The sequence below is a fragment of the Anguilla rostrata genome, chromosome 2 (assembly GCF_018555375.3).
Source record: "Anguilla rostrata isolate EN2019 chromosome 2, ASM1855537v3, whole genome shotgun sequence".
Classification (NCBI taxonomy): Eukaryota; Metazoa; Chordata; class Actinopteri; order Anguilliformes; family Anguillidae; genus Anguilla; species Anguilla rostrata.
The window spans coordinates 32123686-32146459 of NC_057934.1; the positions used below are offsets into that span (position 1 = coordinate 32123686).

Sequence of the window (22774 nt, forward strand, 5' to 3'; positions counted from 1 at the left end):
GAAAACTTTCCAAGTGGAGCACCATGCAGGATTGTCAGGGAGCATGAGGAGACATGTTTACTCTTAACTTTACGATCTCTGGTGGACTGTCAGGTTGGATACCTTTTGTTGTTGTTTTATAGGTTCACACTGTGCAAACCAAGGTCGCACAGTTCATTTGACAGCTTGAGTTCTTGTGTGGTCAGTTTCCAAGGGTTAGTTCACTTTCTGGGTTTTTAAAAAGGTTATTTCAGCTTTAGTTTTGATTAGCCCGGACAGTTTTTGTACACAGGGATGATTATTTAAAATGGTTACAGAAGTTTCAGTCAACTTTACAGCTGTACAGGGCTGTATAACCCTTCTGTTCACAACCTGCTTTGGAGCTACTTTTAAGTGTTTTTTTTTTTTTGCTTTAGGTCACAAACCCCAAAATGTCCCATATATACTATTATAAAGCCAGCAGGTCATCAGCCTTATTGTGTTTGATCACTTAGGTATGTGATGTGCCTGAGCTGGTTTCACTGGAGCAGTAACTAGGGGCGACATAGCTCAGGAGGTAAGCCGATTGTCTGGCAGTCGGAGGGTTGCTGGTTCAAACCCCGTCCTGGGCATGTCGAAGTGTCCTTGAGCAAGACACCTAACCCCTAACTGCTCTGGCGAATGAGAGGCATCAATTGTAAAGCGCTTTGGATAAAAGCGCTATATAAATGCAGTCCATTTACCATTTAACTACAACAGCAAGGCAGACTACAGAATCAGAAAGAAGCCATAAGTAAATATCAGGCCTTTTAGCAGTACAGTTTGCTGGTCCTCACCCTCCTGAATCAGCTGAGGATATTTCATCAAAGGGCCAGTATAGCAGTTGTAGTTCATAACTGCAACTTGGAAAAAAACCAACTTGTCAAGCTTATTAATAAATTGGAACCCCGATAAAAAAAAATAAGATTTACTAGATGCAAACACTGGAATTAGAAGCACAATTAAAAGCTAGATTTTCTTATTTCATGGTAGAGTGTGTGTTCAATAACAGGAATATCGCAGAGATTCTTGCATAATTAACAAGTCCGAAAATGTGTGACCGATTCCAAGGATTAATCTTTCAGCACAAGCAGAAACATACCAACGCCAAGAGACAATATTTTTGTGATGGAGCAAATATCTAATCTAGCACTGCTCTTCTGGTTGAGAGTGAATGAGAGAGAGAGAGAGAGAGAGAGAGAGAGAGAGAGACCCTTGAAATTGAAAAAGGCAGGCAGAAAAATTCATGGTTACCAAAAGAAAAACGAATATGTGGTCACTGTGAGAAAGGAGAGGTGGAGACAGAGATGCACTTCCTCCTAAACTGCACAAAATATACAAATATAAGAAAAATATATTAATACAAATTTTCAGAAATTATTAAAAAAAACTTCCATTCTTTATCAAAGAATGAAAAATGCGCAGTCCTTTTAGGACAAGGACCAACAGCCGCAATTGCAGCTCAATATGTTTCAGCTTGCCATAACCTGAGAGACACTGAGTGACCATCCTACGATGCTTTGGCAATATGTACGTATGCATTTCCTGATATCTTTTTTTTTCATTTTCTTTTTTTCTACATTATTATTATTATTATTGTTATTATATAGCCTACTCACTGTGGCCATTACCACACTGTTAATTGCATTGCTGTCGTTACCACAATGTTGTTTGTATTTCATGTTGTTTGTATTCCTATTCCTGTTTCTGTGTGTACGCTTTGGCAAAATGTACAAACGTATTTCATGCCAATAAAGCATTTTGAATTTGAATAGGAGTACAGTGGTTGGGGGAGTGGTATGCAAAGTGAGCAGAGGACAGGTGGTCCAGCAGCAGGTAGGGATTAGGTAGAGTATTTAAATTAGTTATTTAACCTCTTTGCATTTGTCTTGTAGTTAAGATTGTGTCCACCAGATGATGCTATGCCCATGATGAAAGAACAACAACTATTTCAATGAGACTGGCAGCCGCATTGGTGCCTGAACAACCTATTAATTATTTTAATTTGCCATAACAACAAATGGGATTTCATCCTGGCAAATATTTAGTTGACAATTGATAAAAATGTTCAAGTATTTGATTAATTTTCATCTGTAGTGCAGTCCTAATAAAGTGTAGTCCTAATAAAATATTCCTTTCAGCCCTTATGATTCACAAGCTCAGTTGACTTGTTTTGCTGTGCATGCATTAACATTATATCTGTTACACAGACACTGTAATAAATGTTGATAATGATTTAATAATGCATTAATTAAGTATTATTTATGAATTCATTTTTTTTGCAGATGCTCTTATCAAAAGGTACGTAAAAGGTTATCATGCCATTTAATTAATGTCACACAGCAACAAAAACAAGAGGTTGCACAATAGACATACATGTAGGATAATTACTTATATGTAATGAAAAAAATAATTAATGTGGCATCATAAAATTCTGTGGGTGTTTCACTGATGACGCGAAAAAATAAATTATGTATATTTTCTTAATCATTTACATATCTCATACCAGCCAATAATATTTACAGAAATCTTACAGCCCTCTCAGTTACATGAAATTCTCATGTAAAGCATTTGTAAAACTCCATTACCTTCCAGTGTTGCTCAGTTGAAGTCTGTAGGTTTTATAGTTGAAATTTTTTTATCCTGGCCTCCTATTTAACAAATGAGAAACAACTACCACTATCAAGAGCTCACAGTCTATCAGTCAAACAATATGTTCAAACTGAAGCTCCACAGTAACAGATGAAAATTTTGTAATGTAAAATCTGAGCCATTTAATAGGACTTGGTATCAACACCTGAAGTGGTGTGGGAGAAAACTTCTATGAGTACACCTTATCCACGATTTTACTATTAAAGAATAAGTACAGAGCATCTTTATAAGCTCACAATATTCCACGTCAGGATGGGAACTTTTCTTTGTAATGTTCAAACAGCAACAGAAGGCTCAAGATTTGTGGTCACAGAGCTGATAGTGTCTATTAGCCCTGAACAGACAAAACTATAGGGCTGATGTGCTGAAAGATAACGGACTCTTAATTAAAAAGAGGAAAGGCGGTGGGGTTGCCATGGTTCTCTTCAAGTTAAAACCCAGTGTTGAGATAATCTATAAATAAAGAAATCAATGTGAATTCTCTACCACAGCCAGGAAGGGAGTTCAACAATAGTATCCAAAAACAATGCCAACTTGAACTCACTTCCACCCAATCTACAATTACATTCATGAGCAGTGACAAGTACTTCATACTACACTACATGGTGAGATTATTATTAACATTATCAGTATCAGTATCATTATTATTATTATATGACTGACTTTAAAAGCCTTTGGCTGTCAGCCAAAAGACAGTCAGCCACACACAGATGTGGTGCACAACACAGGCAGGTGCAAAATACCATGATATAAACTCCTCCTCATCATCATCGTCATCAATAACATCATCAGCAATAGAATAAGCATTAATATCACACCCACAAAGTGGTAACAATACCTAACTTAAAATACAATGCCAAGCATAAATACCCCCTTGATCAAGAATGTGTTCATGGTTTTTATTTCAAATTCACAGTAAAATGACCGGTGTTAATTCAACTCTAACATAGAATTTGAATCCAACAGGGACCATATGCACTCTGCAAGAGATAATTTAACATTTTACAACAAATAGCTGATAAATCCCTTGACTGTGCAGTCACAGGTAGATTTACCTGTCTTATTCACCCCAGTGAAAATGGTTCATTAAGCTAGGGGGTGGGCCATCTCACAGGAGTTGGCCAATGAATGTGCTGCGCGATCCCAAGAGGCCAAGCCCCCTCTCGGGACCGCGCCTGCCATGGGGTGAATTGGGCACAGGTCCCTTTAAGAGGTGCGCTGGCTGCGGAGTGGGGACTTCTCAGCGGAGAAACACCGAGATGAAGAGCAGCGCTTATCCGGCATCATGTGCCCCAGGCTCCCGAGGACTGCCTGCCTGCTGCGACTCATTGCCCTCTGCATCCTCCTCTCACAAACGTCAGCCTATTTCGGGTCAGCTGCGTTTTCCCTTTTTCTTCCATGTATCTGTTCATTTGGGAGGGGGATACTTTGTTCCTTGACATGGTTCCTTTGCTTGATACTGATGTGCGGGTTAACAGCAAATTTAAATTTCAGTTTTTATTCAAAAGCGTGAAGACAACAGTTTAGTGTCATGTAGTATCGTGGGAGGTTTGTTTAGTGAGTGCTCGAAAGAAAGATGCTGATATGAAATCTGAGAGTTCCCAGCTGTGCTTACAGGTGTTCTGTTTCGCTGCCACTGAACATAAAAATAAGTTTTGAGCACATAACCATTTTTGGGAAAACAAGCGGAACGAAATTAAGTCAGCTGCCGTGTGCGTTTGTTTCACCTTGCTATGGGCTCATTTTTATTTTTTGCACACTCGCCCGTTTAATAGATAAAGACATGTGTACAACGTGCTTAGCTGCAGAAAAATGAGAATGATGGCTTTACCTTATATTTGGGTCCAGTGGGTGAAATAAGGAAAATGTGACTTCATACGTATCATATTTAGTTCTCGGCCTATTAATATGTTAAATACACTGTGTGCCAAAACTGTGGCACATTTGTGATATAATTTGACAATATTTGAACTTACCTTGTTGTATACTTAAACTGTTTGCTTTAATAGTAAATAATAACGAGAAGCACAAATTTACTGATTCAATCCAGTCCAGCGCATATTAGTACACGTTGAGCAGTAAAATCTTTATGATTTATACAGAATGTTTGGCTGTCTCTCATAGACTACTCAGGTCCTTCGGAGGAATTATTCCGTGCGTTATTATTCTCGCAAAAGTTATTTATTGTTTCCAAATGCCCTGAGAACTGTTAAACATTTAGACTGTGCCATACCCCCGAGTATGGTTGTTTCCCGTTACCGGAAAATGTCTAATCTGGTACCACCTTACTATGTTTCCACGCGAGGGCCCGATTCGTAAAGACTTCTCTGTAACTTCGGAGCAATCAAGTTAAGAGTTGCGCGTAAAACATGTTTTGAATTTTATGTAGCCTGCGTACACTGCCTAATGGTTTTTCCTTAGAGAAACCGAATATTTTCCTTCCCAATGTTTGTACTATGTAGCGTTAATTAAGATAAATGAAGAATTAGAAAGAGGTCATGCTAAGACCACTTTTCTCCTTATGTGTACATTATAGGGGGGAAAATAGAGTAATAATAACAACAACAACACTAATAATAATAAGCATCAGCGACTACTAGTAATAGAGGCAATACAGATGTGTCATTAGCACCCTTATAGACTGCATACCAAATACTTTTCAGCCTTTAAAGTGGACTTGGCCTTATCATTTTTATTGCTTGGTCGTGTATTGCATTTTATTATGAGTGAATTTAATTTAGATACATTTTAATGCATTATAGTTATTAAGAAGTTATTAAAATAGGCTATAGTTTCTTTACCATCACTGGTCAACATTATAAATGTAATAACAAATCACAAACAGAATAAATGATTGTGCAGTTTTGGCTTAGGATATATATATAATATTATTATATATATATATATATATATATATATATATATATATATATATATATATATATATAATATATTATAATATATATATTACAGTTCTAAACTGTTTATATCGCCATTCTAGAAATAACTGCAGATTTTATTTTTTTTTTTTTTTTTGGGGGGGGGTAAATTAAAATGTTCATTGTTAAATCGGCTCTAATTCAGTTGCTACATTTGGACTCATATCAACTGTGTTACAGATTAACACTAAAAATTTTGCTGTCGACTTCATAGGTTAATATTTAAAGATGAGAACTATATGAGTGAAATTATAAACTATCCATTTACTGGTTTCGTCTGTTCTCCCCCGTAAGGTTGACAGGCAGAGAGCCACTGGTGTTTCTACCTGCACCGCTATCAAACGAGTCTCCCTCGGGTAAAGCGCACCTGAAGCAATGTGAGCAGCTGACCCTAACTCGCCGACAGAAGCGTCTTTGCCGCCGGGAGCCGGGTCTGGCCGAAACACTTCGGGAATCTGTGCGCCTCAGCCTCCTGGAATGCCGGTACCAGTTCCGAAACGAGAGGTGGAACTGCAGCCTCGACGGCCGAGGAAGTCTGCTAAAGCGAGGTGAGAGACGGTGATTTGAGTGTTTAGCATAACGTGCATATACAAAATTAATATGGGAAATAACTGCAAGGGAAAGGGACAAGGCTATAAATGTAGTCTTACTACAAGACAATACCGTTCTTACATTAGAAATGTCATTGGACATTTTACATGTTCACATGTAATGCAGCTATATAGTCAATGCCCGTGGATATTTTGTCAACTAAATAGGCTACATTCCGATTGAGTAGGCTATAGGCTACGTTTCTCAAGAGTATAGGCAACAAGGAGTAGGCTATACATACACCTGGGAATTAAGATTCTCCCTACACCTGCTTTGGAACTTTCAATCTACAGATTCAGTTCTGCAGCCATTATACTACAGTAGGCTAAATATAGGCTAGGTAAAAACGACGAGGTACCTTAACGTTAGATAAAAAGGACGTGAGTTATTTTTAATCTCATTATTCAACAGTTATGGGTTGTCCTGGAATTCTGTATATCACTGATGACTTAAAGGATTATTGTCATTCATCTTCCGGTATTCAGCCGAAATTATCACTGAGAAAAAATTACGCAACTTAATGAATAAACGGGTTCTCGGTAACACGTGCGTGAGTTTAAAGAAAACGCGGAAAAAGTTAAATGTAGAAGGGAAGTACAGCGAGCAAACCCGGTAAGAAATAACAAGAGATTAGAAAACCTTGGTTTCTGTGCGGCAGTCCCAGGCAGAGCTATAATGGTATTTTTAGCCAGGAAAAGCGCCCAGTTCCCAGAGGAAAAGGGCGGCGAGATTACTTGCTTTCATCTGGGAAAATCTCTTCCTAGTCAAAATAATAATTAATTGGATCAAAATACACCATAGTGATTGCTTTAGGCTATGCAAATAGCAGCGAGAGTCCGCGCTGAACACATGTAAGACATCAAGAAAAAACTTAAAACTGCATTTTTTTAAACATCGAGCAACCCCAGAAACATCAGCTTCAAGACTGCGCGTCTTAGTGTAAACTACATATCACTGTCACGGCCCTCGATATAGTATATAACACGCGCATAACAAAAACAGACAAACAGGCGGACTCGATCACACATTCATAGGCTACTCATATTACACACATTTTCATTTTATTATAATTCATTTTATTATAAATTATTTATGTCGATTAAGTGCGTGCCAGCGCTGTGAACTAATTTAATGCATTACTGTTTTTGAAACACCTCGACATGGCCGCATATTTCTCAGGGTTTAAGGAGACAGCGTTTTTGTTGGCGGTGTCATCGGCAGCCTTGACCCATGCGCTGGCAAAAGCATGCAGTTCTGGTCGGATGGAACGCTGCACTTGCGACGACTCACCAGACTTGGAGCACCGAGAAGCCTGGCAGTGGGGCATTTGTGGCGACAACCTCAAGTACAGCACCAAGTTCCTCAAGAATTTCTTGGGGCAGAAGAGGGTCAGTAAGGACTTGAGAGCACAGATCGACTCTCATAACATCAACGTGGGAGTTCGGGTGAGTGAGCGGAGGACATTTAAATTACAATAAAAATACTTCAGAATAAGACCAAAGGAAAGCAGTTAGAGAGTAGTTCTTCACAAATAATTCTCCCAGTTTTGTGCACCCAATAATCTCAATCTTCATTTCCTGATGGTGGTCTGCTGCAGTTTTTTTTTTAGTTCTGCGAGAAGCCTCAAAATTTATAAATGGACTGAATGAATGAATTAAAATTTCTTTTAAATTGTTGCAACCACTTAAAGATACAACAGTACTCTGTACCTGAAACAGATCCCCTTCAGCTTATTGTCAATTCAGAATGCTCACTCCTGAATGCATTACTGCTTAGAGGGGCAGTACACATAGGAATATGCCTGCCTGTTCCTCCCATAGAGGGACAACTAATGGAGCATAGATGCTCCTCCGCACCCTCTTTCAAGGGCTCCAGATAAAGTGTTGTTGTTGTGAGTACGACTGTGAGACGCGCAGGTCGGGAGACAGTCGGAGTGAATCCAGGTGTTCCCAGGCATGATAAAGCTTGCTACACAAGCTTCAGAAAATTAAAGGGCTCCCTTCAGCTATTATAACTGTAGACGTTTAATATATGAGGACACATATTTTCCACATACTGTATACTGTGCTATATATACTTAATCAATCCACATAGTATATTACGCTGATGTAAAATTAACATTCCCCCTCCACTCTTGTTTTTGCACCTACCAAACATCTTTCAGAGCTTAAAGTTCCAATTCAGGTCAGCCCCTTGGCAGTTCCTTCCATAGTGAAGTGAAGAAATACCCACCAGGTTATATCTTTGTGTACACTGAGAAAAAACAAACGTGAAACAAAACATAAGGAACTAAAAACAAACAGAAATTCTTATCTTCTCTGGACTCTAGCTATAAGGTCAGATAACACCAGGTCTTGAGGTAAGAAGCACACACTCGTTACCGACAGAAACAAGATGGCGGGCGGCTGCCTGTGTAGCTGGTCATTAGCTGGCTAATGTTCTGAGTGTGAGCGGAGCCTGGGGGCTCATACCTGTGCAGGGTGGAATTCGACTGACCTCTTCACACACACTGCCGCCGCCTCAGGCTGTTCCTGCCCCATGCCATTAGAACGACCCCACTGCCACATGACCTACCCCAGGCCACCCTCGCTGGCGCTCTTTCTAGCTGACCGCTCGATCGCCATTTCCCCCAGCACATTCAGTTCTGTTACAATATACGCAGTAACAGCAGTGACAGTGTCGTCTGTGCGGCCACAATCTCCACATTTACCTACACAGTACTTACCATTACTGATTTATATCTGAAGTCTGGAGACCACATCGGTAATGGAAGCATTATCCTTTGTTGTGAGCTACATTTGCAAAAGTCAGTGTCAAGACACTAATAAACAGCATCTGCTGACTGTTAAAGCTGCAGACCTGAGCTGGGTGAACTCCTGCATACTTATTGGGCGACATAGCTCAGGAGGTAAGACCGATTGTCTGGCAATCGGAGGGTTGCCGGTTCAAACCCTGCCCTGGGCGTGTCGAAGTGTCCTTGAGCAAGACACCTAACCCCTAACCCCTAAATGCTCTGGCGAATGAGAGGCATCAATTGTAAAGCGCTTTGGATAAAAGCGCTATATAAATACAGTCCATTTACCATTTACCATTATCCAAGGCATCCATCATCCATGAGACCTGAACTGAGGTGGCTACACGATACCCACGGCGTGCTGCAGTTTACGGCTTTGCTATTGCGTGGCTTTGCTTAGCATACGAAACAGGAAATGTGCTAATAAATCAGGCGAATGAAACTGATAGGTCTGTGTCTGTCTCATCCCCTCTTTCTCAGGCAGTGAAGAGCGGGCTGAAGACCACCTGTAAATGCCACGGCGTGTCGGGCTCCTGCGCCGTGCGCACCTGCTGGAAGCAGCTCTCCCCCTTCCACGACACCGGCCGGCTCCTCAAGTTCCGCTACGACTCGGCCGTGCGCGTGCTGAGCGTCACCAACGCCGCCACGGGGGAGGCGGAGCTGGCGGGGCCCCGGCGCCACGGCCACAGCCCCCGCTCCATGGACCTGGTCTACCTGGAGGACTCGCCCAGCTTCTGCCGGCCCTCCCGCTACTCCCCGGGCACGGCCGGGCGGCCCTGCGCCAAGGACGCCAGCTGCCAGAACCTGTGCTGCGGGCGCGGCTACAACACCGCCCTGCGCCACACCACCCTCTCCTGCCACTGCCAGGTGCGCTGGTGCTGCCATGTGGAGTGCCAGACCTGCCTGAGAGAGGAGGAAGTGTACACATGTAAAAAACACTGAGGGGGGGGGGGGGGAGAGAGAAAGGGGGAGAAAGGGAGAGGAATGAGCGTGGGACCAGAGAAGATGGCGTCAACCATGTTGAAGAAGAGGAATTGCTTTGTGTATGGATTTGGGCAGAATCTGGAGGACAGGGGCAAACACCCTTTTGGAAGCTGTGAGAGTGAGATGGAGGGAACAGAAAAAAATGAAGGAAACAGAAGTGGTGGCACCAGGAACTTTCTTGTAATACCATATGTCTCTGTTTTCTTCACTCAAATATGGCTTTAGAGGCTGGACAAGCTTTGCCCTTATCTATTCTTCTAGACTTCATTGAGACTGCAAAGAACCAAAGATTTCCCATTTCAAACTTCAGTACTCCAGGAAGAGGGAAACTTACTTTTGTAAAAGGGAAACTGCATTAACCCAAAAGGACCTCATGGCACACATGACACTCAAAAGTTGCATTTTGGTGAGCAGGTTGTTTGCTGTCCGTAGCATCAGCTGTTCTGGTCGCTGTAGGAACTGCACAGTGACTAGGATGGTACTTTAGAACACTGGTTCCCAACTTCTGACCTAGGGGACTCCTGTGTATGCTGGTTTTCGTTCCAAGCACAGTTGCAATCCCAGAATGTTAACAAGCTGTTAATTTTTTTTAAAATAAGGTGCTCTTTATGTTTAGAGGTATTTTGGTACCCTCTTAAGGCACATTAGGTCAGAAATAGCTATACAGTTCATGTGGAATAAGCATCCCACATTCACATTATGCTTATTGTGAAATGTTGCATATAGTTAAATTAAAACAGGTAACAACATCATTTAATGGATCAAATTAAAGACTGAAGTGAATCAATACGTTCTTAATTGGTGATGGTGTAGACAAATGGCCACTAAAACTAACCATTTGGTATAATTTAAGGACAAAGCAAATGATAACAAGCCAAGCCTGCATTGTGATAATTAGTTTATGGTTAAATTATGGAAGAACTTGAACGCATGTTCAACAACCTAATTAGGAGCCTGTCGATTCACCTCAGTTTTCATTTTGAACAGTTAACAATTTTGCTACCTCTTTTTATATAACTGTTTGCAATATAGCACAATAAGCACAAAGTGAACATGGAGTTTTTATTCTTCATGGCATGCATAGCTATTTCTGACACACTGCGATTTAAGAATGTAAATAATCCATCTAAAGTTTAAAAGCAACTAATTAAGAAAAATGAACAGCATGTTAAAATTTTGGGGTTGCAACTGTGGTTGTAACAAAAAAAACAGCACACGCAGGGGTCCCCAGGACTATGGTTGGGAACCACTACTTCAGAAGATGCCCCATCAAATGGCCTCACTGCTAATGAAATAGACTTTAGAGGCTTTCATCTGAGACTATGAAGAGGCAACCAGCCAGGACCTCATTCCAATGAAAGGTCTCAGGAGTTTAGGTTGTCTTCCTGGCTGGTCATTCTTCCCCAGGTACTGTACAAGGCTATGTGAGAGATTATGGTGTCACCTGACCTGTCCAGAGACTATATCACTGCTAAATTTTCCATTATCAGAGCTGGAAACAGGCAGGACTAAAACCACTATCCCTGACTGGTTCAACTTTCAGTGGGGCTAGTTCATGTTTCCATTTCCTTTTCAGTCATTGCCACTTGCAGTCGGGAAAATTCTTTCAGGGGTGGTATTGTTTTTATGATTGTATGACACATTTCCAGTACAAATAGCAGTATAAATTGTTATTCTTGAAGAAATGTCTTATCTTAGACAGTACAATGTTTAGTGTTAAATCAACTCTGACAGAGTAGCTTTTACTGTGCTCTGGTACATGTGTTTAGCATGTGATCCTTACTGGATTCAATAGATTCAAGTCTGTTAGAGCTGTATTAACAGTGAACATTTTACTGTTTAATTTGAGAAGTTTACAAGAAAAGAGATTACAAAGAAAAGCATGTGCACATAACCTGCCAGAAGCAACAAATAGCTATTTGCTAGGGGCCAAACAATTATGAAGAATTTTCTCTGTGAGGGATTTTCCCTCTGTATTACACAAACAGAGCAACATGGTAATGACACATCCTGCACAGTCTTGCTCTCTGGTTAGCCAGTTAACCAGCTTTGTTACGGTGCTTAAGGAGCATGTTTCCACATTATGCAGATGTCGTTTGAACACTGAGCCTGGTACTTCCGCCTTGTTTGAGTTCTGGTAGGGGAAAGGGCAGTGCTAATGTGCCCTGTTGCTTGTCTGCCTGCTGCTGTATGTCTGTGTGTCGTTGCAAGTTCTTTGAGGGAAAAACACCACTTGGCCGCATGGAGTCCAGTGGGCTGTCTGTCTGTTGCTGTGAGAAACGCAAGTGGGCCCTTTTGTAAATAGTGGGTCAATAAGAAGCACTTAAATGAGCAAACAGTAATACTCCGTCAAAACACACATAAATCGCATTGCTTACAACAAATATGGCTTCCGGTGTAATCTACACTAGGTTATTTGGCCACAGTTAGTTTATCATGTCGTTCTTTTAGCATTTGGTTGTTTTGTTTGGCTCTTTGCATGCTTTAAATGTAGCTTACTTGAGCTATAAAATGTTTTTAGTTGTATTTAGCACTGCTGAACCTCCTAAGAATGTTAATTGTATGATATGGTATGCGATGTGTGCCTTGTATAATCAGATTTCATCTGCCCATATTTTTGTTCATAATTATAACATGTCCACATGTCAAGGGATGACATAACATGATTTGACTCTGGTGTGTCATGCTTTATCTGTAATGGAGAGGAAATTAGGGAATATATTTTAAGGCAGTGATGAAAAGGGATACACAATGCAAAAGCACTGTGTTAGTACACTATGAAGGGATTGGACATGGTTTTCAAGTACCGTGTGCGTGATACTGTGTAAAGACATTGTCCCACACTATTGCCTTGTGTATAACTAACTACAATGTTTACGTGTTCACAAGGACTTTAAAATTACGGGCTTTGAGCATGTTCACATGCAAATGACAAAACTTTTAGTTTTACCCCTTTACTTCTTAAGCATCTAACTTAAGCTCCCTTTTGTGTATTTATTTGGCTTGAATGGCTCATTCTTTGGCATGTTGTGTTTTCTCATCAACAATTAGTGGAAATTGCAGCATTTATCCTCCAGACCCCTTTGCTCCTTTGTGATTGAGGCTGAACTGTTCATACGGTGTCCCGACATGATTTTTTTTTTGTGCCACATATCTGTTTTTAATCTCTTAGTGACTGTTTTGTTTGTTCAAACTCCGAGCAGTGACACCACGCGCCCGAGGGCAGGAGTTCTCCCCCTTCCCCGAGTGCTCCAGCACTGGCAAAGACCACATAAGAGCCGGATTTCAATCTCATTTCGAGCAGTTTACAGGGACAGTTAAGGCACTTTGGGGCTCAGCTGATCAATCTCCATTCTTCTAAAGATAAAGCCCCCTCTCCCCGCGAGCCTGGATGTTATTAGGGGAATATTACATATTCGTTTGTGTCAGACATCTGTTTGTGCTGGCGCCCGATCAGGGCAATCACGGGCGGGGGCCTTGATGCAGGGGAAGGAAATTCCCCTGAGCTGGAAAGCGCTGTGGTGAAATTGGCTTCATTGATCAAACCCAAAACGTTCAAGTTCATTGTAATTTCTGCCTCAGACAGGTAAGTCACAGCGGTTCACTTTGGGATCTTAAAGTCTAAATTTAAGACAATCAGTGAGTGCTCTGCTGCGCCCTGTGTAAATTTCAGTCCCAATAGCTTATCAATCAAGAAGCAGTCGATATGGTTCAGTCTACATATTCAAATAGCTGTTTTTTTTAATAAGATGTACCTGCACCAAATGAATTAAACCCATTGACCCCAGATGGATATACTTGCATTCAAATTAAGTTGGTAATTGTGACATTTAGTCACACTGTTCTTTAAGTCCTGTTTTAGTATTCATATGACATGTCTATATGTAATTGAGAAGGCCATGGGGAACTCATAGAAAGTTGTTTTTTATTGCAGATGAATATTTATTGGTCCAGTATTGATTGTTGTTAGTCCACAAACAAGTTAGAATTAATGTTAACAAACATTATTGCGATAAATATACTTGTGTTATGGCTGATGTCTTCTAACTTGCATGAGTGCAATGATTTTTGTTGCCAAATCAACTTGTGCTGTTGGATTTCATTCATGTGTATAAATGCCTCTTGTTCTTTTTGTAACTTCAGCATTTGTAATATGTTTTGGTTTTATTTTTTATAATATGGATGCCTTGCCCAAAAATGTGGAGAAACAAACTCAGACACACCACTGGTTTGTCATTATACACAATGGTGAAATCATTATACACAGAATTATAAATTTTTGTTCAGACACAAAAAGCCTCCCACTCAAAGATATGTGTAACATTTTGTCAAAAAAAGGTCAAAGTTCACATTGTAGCTCAAGGCTTCCATAACAAGGGAAATCACTCAAACTTCAAAGGTTATGTTTCTACCTCACTTGTACAGCCTGTAAGCAAATGAACACTGAACTAATCTGTTTGCCATTCATCCCTTAAATTCTCCATGAAATTCAGCTTTGACATTCAATTTCCAGGGCTCCTCAACTGGGCTGTGCATAATCATCATTTTACCTTTGTGACATCTCAAATAGAAATACAAAATTATATTATATATATTCTTATTTAAAAGCTGTTATAAGTGACTGAATAAATGATTATATATTGTTTGTAAAAACAAGTTTTGCGTTTCTGTTCGCTACTCATTACTGGTTCTCGATTTTGGTATACAAATCAGGTGATTCGAATTTTAAATAATTGACGAAGAATTTTCCGCATGACTGAAGACTAAAACCCAACTTAGAATCTTCACTTCCCCCAAACGTCCATTCCAAGCCCCTTACTTTGGTCCCGCCAGACTCCCATTACCTGGATTCCATACCCACCCCATAGATATCTCCCTGGGACCCCCCAGTCTCTTCTGCCCCCCTGCTGGTTGGGGACCCTCCTTCTTTAAGCATGAGTGGCCAGTCAAGGTGTCGTGGAGCCCTCGGCCTTTCCCATGACACTTTAATCCAGCCAGGCCTGGCTGGGCCGGGAGGCTGGGCAAGGGTACCAGCTGAGGAGGATTACTGCCACTCTCCTCTCCTCACGCTGCCCTGAGCATGGAGACAGTGCCGCTGTTAACCCCTTCACCCCTGGCGGAGCCCTCCTCATCGGGCGATTGAGGGGGGGCCCGAAACATAAGTAGCCGTATGAGAGAGAGGGGTCATTCTTGCTATGCCGCACCTGGGGATTGATTGACAAGAACGGGAGTCTAACGCAGTGTGACAGGCCAAATCGAAGTCTTTAGTTCTTATTCTTCCAACATTCTTTGGTGCTTCCCCAACCACTCCTCCCCCTGATTCCCCAGACAACATTTATTTGGGTTCATACAGTACCTATAATGTAATACAGGAAGGTTAAATTAAAAGTCGTATGAGTCTATCAGCACTAACCGCATATTTTTGATCCCATAATTCAACACGACCACAAGTCTGCTTGGAAACAGACGCCTGTCCTTATCTCCTCCTTCCTTTCTCTGCTCCACTGTGTCAAACCCGGAGGCACACCTGTGCCGCGTTCCTCACGCAAACTCCTGCTCCACGCCAACTGATTTCTAATCATCCAGCCCCAGCTTGCTTTCATCTGTCGGAGGAAGGGACGCTGGTCCCCCGCTCTGCTTGCCACACAGCAGTGCACGCGCCACAGCTGCAGGTGTTTCACCCTGGGCGAATACATTAGGACCCTCTCCTGAGAAATAAAGCCCCCCCACCCCCACCCCACCCCCGCACACGTAGTGGGGAGCTGTTCATGCCGTGCAGCCGTGTGGCTCTGCATTCTTGATCTCCAGCCCTGGTGTCAGTCGTCTCTGTAATCAGTGAGCCCCCCCCCCCCCTCCTAAAAATGCTACGATGACTGATGATCACTGAGGAGGACTGCATACAGGGGACAGACTAATTGACAATAATATTCCCCCACTGTAAACATCCTGTTCAGCGAAGCATTCAGAACAGTTGGATGGAGCAAATATAGAACACCAGGGTGACACATTACTCTGCACAGTGCACACAGTGCCTGCAGGTGCTCACTGGGAATACCCATTGGGGTGAAAATAAGGTCCGTGGTAATTACCCAAGATGAAAGCCAAGCAAAGCATTGCAGAGAACCAGACAAAACGGAAAAAGACTGTGCAACGCACTGCAAGACCTGGTGGGGTAATTCATGACTTGGGCAAGTTCAGAGCCTTCTCCTTCCATTCACTCAAAACAACAAACAGCATCTTCCCTCTGTAAAACTCCCTCTCTGTCTCTGAAGACTCACACAGCTTGGGGGAGATGAGGTGCATCATGAACCACAGGCCCCTTTATTATTACCGTTTGTGACAAGAATCACCTCATTACTCCATCTCAGAGAATGTAATTATCAAAACTTTCACAAATAACTCCACCACTAATTGCTACTCATTAAAGTTTGCCTGGTGCACATTATCGAGGATAATGAAAGAAACCTTTTCTTCCTAGAATCTCATAATATTGACACCACTTCTCCAGCGAAGGTAATTGCAGTCAAGTTCCTTGAAGGGTGTGGTGGTGAGAGTGCGACCCTGCTGACACATCTCCCATTCCCCTTGGGGCGAGGGCCGTCCCAGCAGACAGAGGTGAGGCCACCGCTGCATGAGTGTTGTCAGTCTAGATTATTGCCTCCGAACCCTTGCCAAAATCCCCTGAAGCATGAGGATTAACACTGCCTTGTTTCATTGGAATTCAGCGGGGGTTACAGAGAAGCGGGAAGGACTGGGCATCAGTATGACTCCAATGGTAACACTTCAATCACAGCATTGCCCTCCCTTTCTCCAACCCTAGGACCTAGGTGCCTTTCTGAGTTGCCCTTGCTTTGCATGCTTTGAACTTAAACTGAACAGCAAGCATGGAGACAAAAGTGACCCATGACAACTGATCGATCTCCGACACCAGCGATCCTCAATTCTGGCCCTGGGAGAGCCACAGAGTTAGCCTTAAGATCAGCAACAAATTCAGACCCAAGAAACCCAGTGACCTTAGCTGTGTAATAGACTCTTGTAACTTGTAACGCTGTGCTTCTCAAGCGCTGAGTAACAACAAAAGCAGCAGACCCTCTGGCTCTCCAGGACCAGAACTGAGGACCAGTGTCCCATTATGTCCCCATAGGAGATTTGAGGAGCATCAAGAGACACTGCCATTTGTGCTAGTTTCACCAGGAAATTTCAGGCATGTCCCTCCTCACACCAAATATGAGAGAAAGAGAAGAGACATTTAGCCTGCCAGAGAGAGGGAATGGAGCTATACCTGAGAGAAAGGCAGTGGTGAGAGGCCTTCTCCTTGGGGGTGGTCCAATTCTTGAATTGAAAGGAGAGAGGTCCCCTCTCTTGGACAGACAGGAAAAGAGAGGGCGAGGAGAGAAGGGGAAAGAGTTGAGGACCTCTCTTTGGGGTGCGTGTTTGGGGTGGGGTGGGGGGGGGGGCAGGGTGGATGTAGCCCCAAGGCCAGTTTGATTTCCCTGCCATGGCTGCTGCTGCTGTTGTTTTAAATGAACTCTTAAAGCCTTCATTTCCCTACTGCCCTCTGCAAGCAGAAGGTCCCGAGGAGTTTGCCGGCTGTTTCTCACGCAAAGCCCAGTCCAGGAGGTGTGCATCTACGCAGGGGTGAAGAATCTGAGAGAGGGCAGCAGGGGGTATGTGACAGAATGTGTATGTTTGGAGAGGGACGCAGGGGGAGGAGGGGGACTCAGTCCGAGTCCAGGACTCGTCCTGGATGATTTACAGCATGTGTGGGGTGTCTACGGAGAGCTGGGTGGCAGATGGGTGCTGTGCATGCCACTGCAGTCAGTTGCTTTGAGAGATGAAGATTAATAGCGTGAAACACAACTCGATGGGAGGGGTCGAGACAGCCCCTCTCACGGCAGGGCTGTGTAAGTCAATGACTTGGCTTGATAGCCACCCGGGTTCAGGCACAGGGAAAACAGAGCTGCTTCCAACGACCGGTAAGTGCAGCGCCATGCGATCCACTGTTCTCCGTGGGCAAACAGAAGCACAAAGGTGAGACTGTGTCCAACGCAGTGCCCAGAGAAATAGTACACAATACTGAATGAGAACAAGTTCGGGGCAAACCGTTCAGGTGTGCATGTTTTCTGCACAGCGAGGCTTTCTGTGTCTCCCCCCGCCTCATCCCACCCCCACTCCTTGCACCTTTCCCGCTCTGCATTCCATGTTACAGTCTATAACTCACTGTGCTTCCCGGTGCTAGTGAAGCGCTTCCTGTCACATCGTACAATTATCAAGATGGACGGGCCCTCTGCGGCAGCCTCAATAAATCACCCCGCAGCTCTGCCCAGACCTCTCCCAACCTGTCACTCCTATGGGGAGCCCCGCAGGGACACATTCTTACTGCTCGGTATTCGCCACACCACTCACGCGTTTGTGTGTGTGTGTGTATGCGTGTGAATCGTGTTTGTGTGAAGGTCTGCTTTTGCCTGTGCAGGAATATAAATTAATGCATGGGCAGCATGTATTAGTGTGTGCAGGATGCCAGTGTAGGGTGGTGCAAGTACCTGGGTAGGCCCGGAAAGTCACTGGCTATGTTTGCTCAGTGAGGTCAACCAGGCAGGTCTTGAACCCCCTGGGGACTAGACATTTTATCTCCCATCTCTCCCCTACACCACACACACACGCCTAGCATAGCACAGATACTAATCAGTCGATTGTGGAAACTGCAGAGAAGCATTTTTAATGAGCTTGCCAGTGGCCGACTTTCTACCCGATTCCCTGAGCGAATGAGAGGAAGCATTTTTTTTAGTTCAGAGTGCTATAGGGCTATGTTAGAGGGAATCGAAAATAAGAGTCTTTTAATGGGTGACAACAGGGCAATTCCGAGGCTTGTGGTAGGAAATGGACCGCACCCTCACCCCAATAAAAGGATGGAGAGAAAAAGAATAAAGAGAAGGAAATAATAATGAAAAGAATAATGGAAATACAGCATTGGGCAGGAATTTGGAATGTAAAATGACTAACGCAGTTGCACAACCCATAACAAGCACATGCACTGCCCCAAGCTACAGCAGACTTGAGTGCATTTTTTTCCTCAAGAGGTCTGAAATGGGAGGGGTTTTTTGGGTTGGCAAGAGCAGGACATGGAGGGGAGGGGGATGATGCCTGCTGACCTTAGGGACCCAAGGTGACAGGAGGGGTGCTTTACGTTTAGATAATGCTATTCTGAAGGAGAGGTTCACAACATTATCATGACAACACCTGGATTTCAAAGCAGAAACATAGAGCGAAGCCTTTGAGCAGGACCACCTCCAGAACTCAAATGTTTGCTTGGACACACAGGTCTCCAGCATTGCTGTTGATTTCAGTATGTAAACAAATGTTGAGCATGTGTTCACGGATAGCTCAGTGCACACATCTGACCAGGTAGAATGAAAGAAGCCGGCCATGCTTTCTCTTGCATGAGTGCACGTCCGCAGTGAGTTACCTTGATCTGGCCTGAAAGAGGCAGGGCTTGGAAGCTGGGGCAGGTGGATAGACCAGTCCAAACCAGTCCAGCCATGACACACAAGGTTCACAGTCAACACTGTCTGAACTCCAATTACCACAATGCACCTCTGCACTGGTACAGCACCATCATATTTACTACTATATCACAATACTGGTCAATTACATTTTTACATTCACATCATTTGGCAAGTAAATCAAGTAAAAACCTCTTTGTATTATAATTTCTCAACTGGAAAGGACAGATGGGGTAGAGCTAACACTGCTATCCTTAATGAAAAGGTCATTGTGTTACTTAGTGTGTCATGTGAGTGTTCACATTAACTAATGACCAACAGACATAGTGATGTCATATGCTTGAACAACATGACAAAGTAATCTTGGCTCAATGACAATATCTGACAATAAGTGACTCAATTTCATGGTGCAAAAACGCACCCCCATCCTGACCAGGCATCCCTCGTCCTCCCCAGCCTGCTAAAGCCCCCAGATATCCCTCCCTCTGTGGCAGAAGGCTGGGAAAGCAGTGAAGAGGCCGTTCCCATGAGCCTACTGGATCCTGCTCACCCTGGAAGAAACACCTGGAGCACTGCTCATGCAGGGGTTTACGTTGCCGCTTCTGCACTCCTGATAGAGACTGTGTGCCTCGGCAGCCCAGTATCTCTCTCAGTTTTACCGTGCCTCTCTCTCTCAAACACACACAGAGAGTCTTGTTAGGCTTCAGACTTGACCTCAATTACCAGCACAAACAGCCCTCCTAGACTAATCAACAATTGCAGCCCTGATAGCAGAGGATACGTTGCCAACTCTGAGCTCTCTGAGCATGTGGTTCTGTTGGGATTATTCAACCGAGAAGGGCAGAGTTACACTAGAATCATTCTTTATGCTAGCAATTAGCATGTTCCGTTTGCCTCTGTAACGTTTAAATAAACCGAATGCTCTGCAGGCTTCTCTGTAGTACCGTCTTCAAGGGTAGTTTGGCATTTAATGACTTTAACTCAATTGCAGCTTTTTTTTTAAAGACGCGGGAGCACTTGCCAAAGTGCTTTCATCACCACAGCGCTCGCTGCGGAGTGCTGCTGTTCGTGCTGGAACCCACACACGGCAGAGAAGGGCGAACCGGGGTTCATGGGGGTGGATGCTCTTCTGTAGCACTCAGGTGCGCGGGGGAGCCACCGCTCCCAGGTGGTATGGCTGAGGGCAGGACAGTGAGGGAGCATGTTTAAGTGAGTGTGTCATGGTGTCTACCGCCAGCTGCGTGATCTGTGATCCCAGGGCTCAGCCGGGTCTGAGAGCGGCTCTCCAGGATCACACAGGACGTGTGTCTGCAGGGCAGGTATTTCACCACGGCTCCCAAGGCACCGCTCCCTGTGTGGGCGCACCTCTGCCTCTTCTTCAATGATGTCTTATTGAATTGGAAAAAAAAACCTGCACAAAAAAACCCCATCCGAACACAAACATTTAATTCACCCTCGCCTGCACCGAGAGAACTTAATAAATATTTCATCTGCGTTCATTTGCCCATGTGAGCTGCCAGTCTGAAATTGAGCGAAAGCTCAAAGGTCTCCAGACCACATTCCCACAGCATCCACATTTTCAAAACTGGATGCCATTTTTATTTCCTGGAACTCTGACTACCAAGAGTCACAACTTTAATGGCTGATATACCGGCAGATAAAAGAAAATACACATATTCAAATGCAAAAATTGTAAGATTATTGTGACAAAACAATAATGTTACAGGAGAAAACATGTTTCCATCGGATAGTTTATATTATGGCAGCAGTCACCAAGACAAGACAGGATTTCCAGGTCACGATGTGTAGCTAGCGCAAGTCGGCGTGACCCCCCCCCCCCCCCACACACACACACGCACACACCTGGACCCAGAGGGGCTAGAGCCTTTCTACATGGGAAGGTCTGGCATAGTCCAGGGGCTGCCCCCACCTCCCCAGGCGTGAGCTGTGGTGAGTTGAAAGACGTCCTGTCGCTTCAGGACAGATCATGCTGACTCCTGCGATCTTCACAGAGATGTACATACATCATACATCATGCAGCGAGATACCGCCGGGGCTTCTCTCTCCCCGTCCCCGTGGCTATCTGCTCCCTCTGCCTCATCCTCAGCCGCCCAGGGGAAATGTTATGACTACTGAGGAACGCAGGCAGTGGGAAGCAAGAAGCAGCTTGAACGGCAGCGGTTCGGGGCACGGGGCAAAAAAGGCCCCCTGTTAAAAAATTGTAGCCCGGAGAGACAACGCATCACATAGCACAACTAGTGTCTCTCCTCACTGATGGCTCTGTGGGGGTAAACATCAACACGCAATCAAAGGGAACTGTAACCATGTCAGAGAGAGCTTTGCCGCACCCCCCAATCCGCCCTAGAGGGACTGCTACGGTTTTAGCTTTGTTTTTCCCATGGCCCTGCTCCTCTGAAGAGCGCAGAGGAGTGAAATGTTTTTTTTTTTTTTTTTTTTGACAGGAAGCCAGGAGCGCCCCAGGATCACGCTATTTTATAGACAGCGTCTACCCCTCTGAGGAGCCATTGTTGAGGTTTTTGAAAACATTACAGCTTAATGCCAAGAATCAATGTTTCCCTTTCATACATTCAATCAACCAAAATGGTGATTAAGCAGGTTAACAAATGACTTGATACCTCACTCATCTGCATGGCAAGATTTATTTTTTCAGTGGAAAGTTTCATATCATGTTTTGCTCATCTATGTCTGCAGGCAGAAGAGGCAACCTGACTGAAAAAGGTTGTGTTCTGACACCAATATTAGGAAACTGGGGTAATTACACAGGTCACGGATTGCAAGAGTCGACAGTGATGTTTTCTAGTGATGTTTTCTGATGTTATACCTGTATTTCCATCAGACAATGTAAATCAATGTGAATCAAAAGTGTGGATTACTGCAAAATTAATTAATAATTAATAAGGTAGTCATAGTACATTAAATTCCCAAATAGCTTTTCAATTACTTGAACTTACGGATACCTAAAACGGACGAGACATTGCTTAACCAAAATCGAACCCTAGCATATTAAGGTACACAAAATGTGAAATGGTGGGCGCCATAGTTCATAGCTCTAGTAAAGGTGCTAGCCACAGCTCATAGTGGTCTGGCACAATTTGCTTAGTCATGTAGAGTGGGTTTATATTGACCAGGGCTCCTTCAGTTGTCGCATTAGCACCCCTAAGAGATGTACCAGGAGCCTACAGGCTCAGTCATTTTCACTGAGAGGTTTGCTTATTTTTCAGCTGGTAGTGTGTTGCCTGTAGTTTGGAAAACAGCAAAAGCAATGTGGACAAGTGCATGGGTGCAAGGGCAAC

General features: G+C 43.5%; 1 protein-coding gene across 1 annotated transcript; it reads left to right on the plus strand.

The window, feature by feature from the left end:
* Positions 1 to 3876: 3876 nt before the first annotated feature.
* Positions 3877 to 14613, plus strand: wnt9b (wingless-type MMTV integration site family, member 9B). Its single transcript, XM_064321639.1, has 4 exons — positions 3877 to 4020; positions 5883 to 6136; positions 7359 to 7624; positions 9454 to 14613. Exons 1-4 carry the CDS (start codon positions 3935 to 3937, stop codon positions 9913 to 9915), a joined length of 1068 nt encoding a protein of 355 aa, XP_064177709.1. The 5' UTR covers positions 3877 to 3934; the 3' UTR covers positions 9916 to 14613.
* Positions 14614 to 22774: the final 8161 nt, after the last annotated feature.

Coding starts and splice junctions, on each gene's coding strand:
- wnt9b (XM_064321639.1), top strand. CDS start 3,935: ATGTGCCCCAGGCTCCCGAGGACTGCCTGCCTGCTGCGACTCATTGCC. Junction 6,137..7,358: donor AGGAAGTCTGCTAAAGCGAG/GTGAGAGACGGT, acceptor CATATTTCTCAG/GGTTTAAGGAGACAGCGTTT. Junction 7,625..9,453: donor ACATCAACGTGGGAGTTCGG/GTGAGTGAGCGG, acceptor CCTCTTTCTCAG/GCAGTGAAGAGCGGGCTGAA.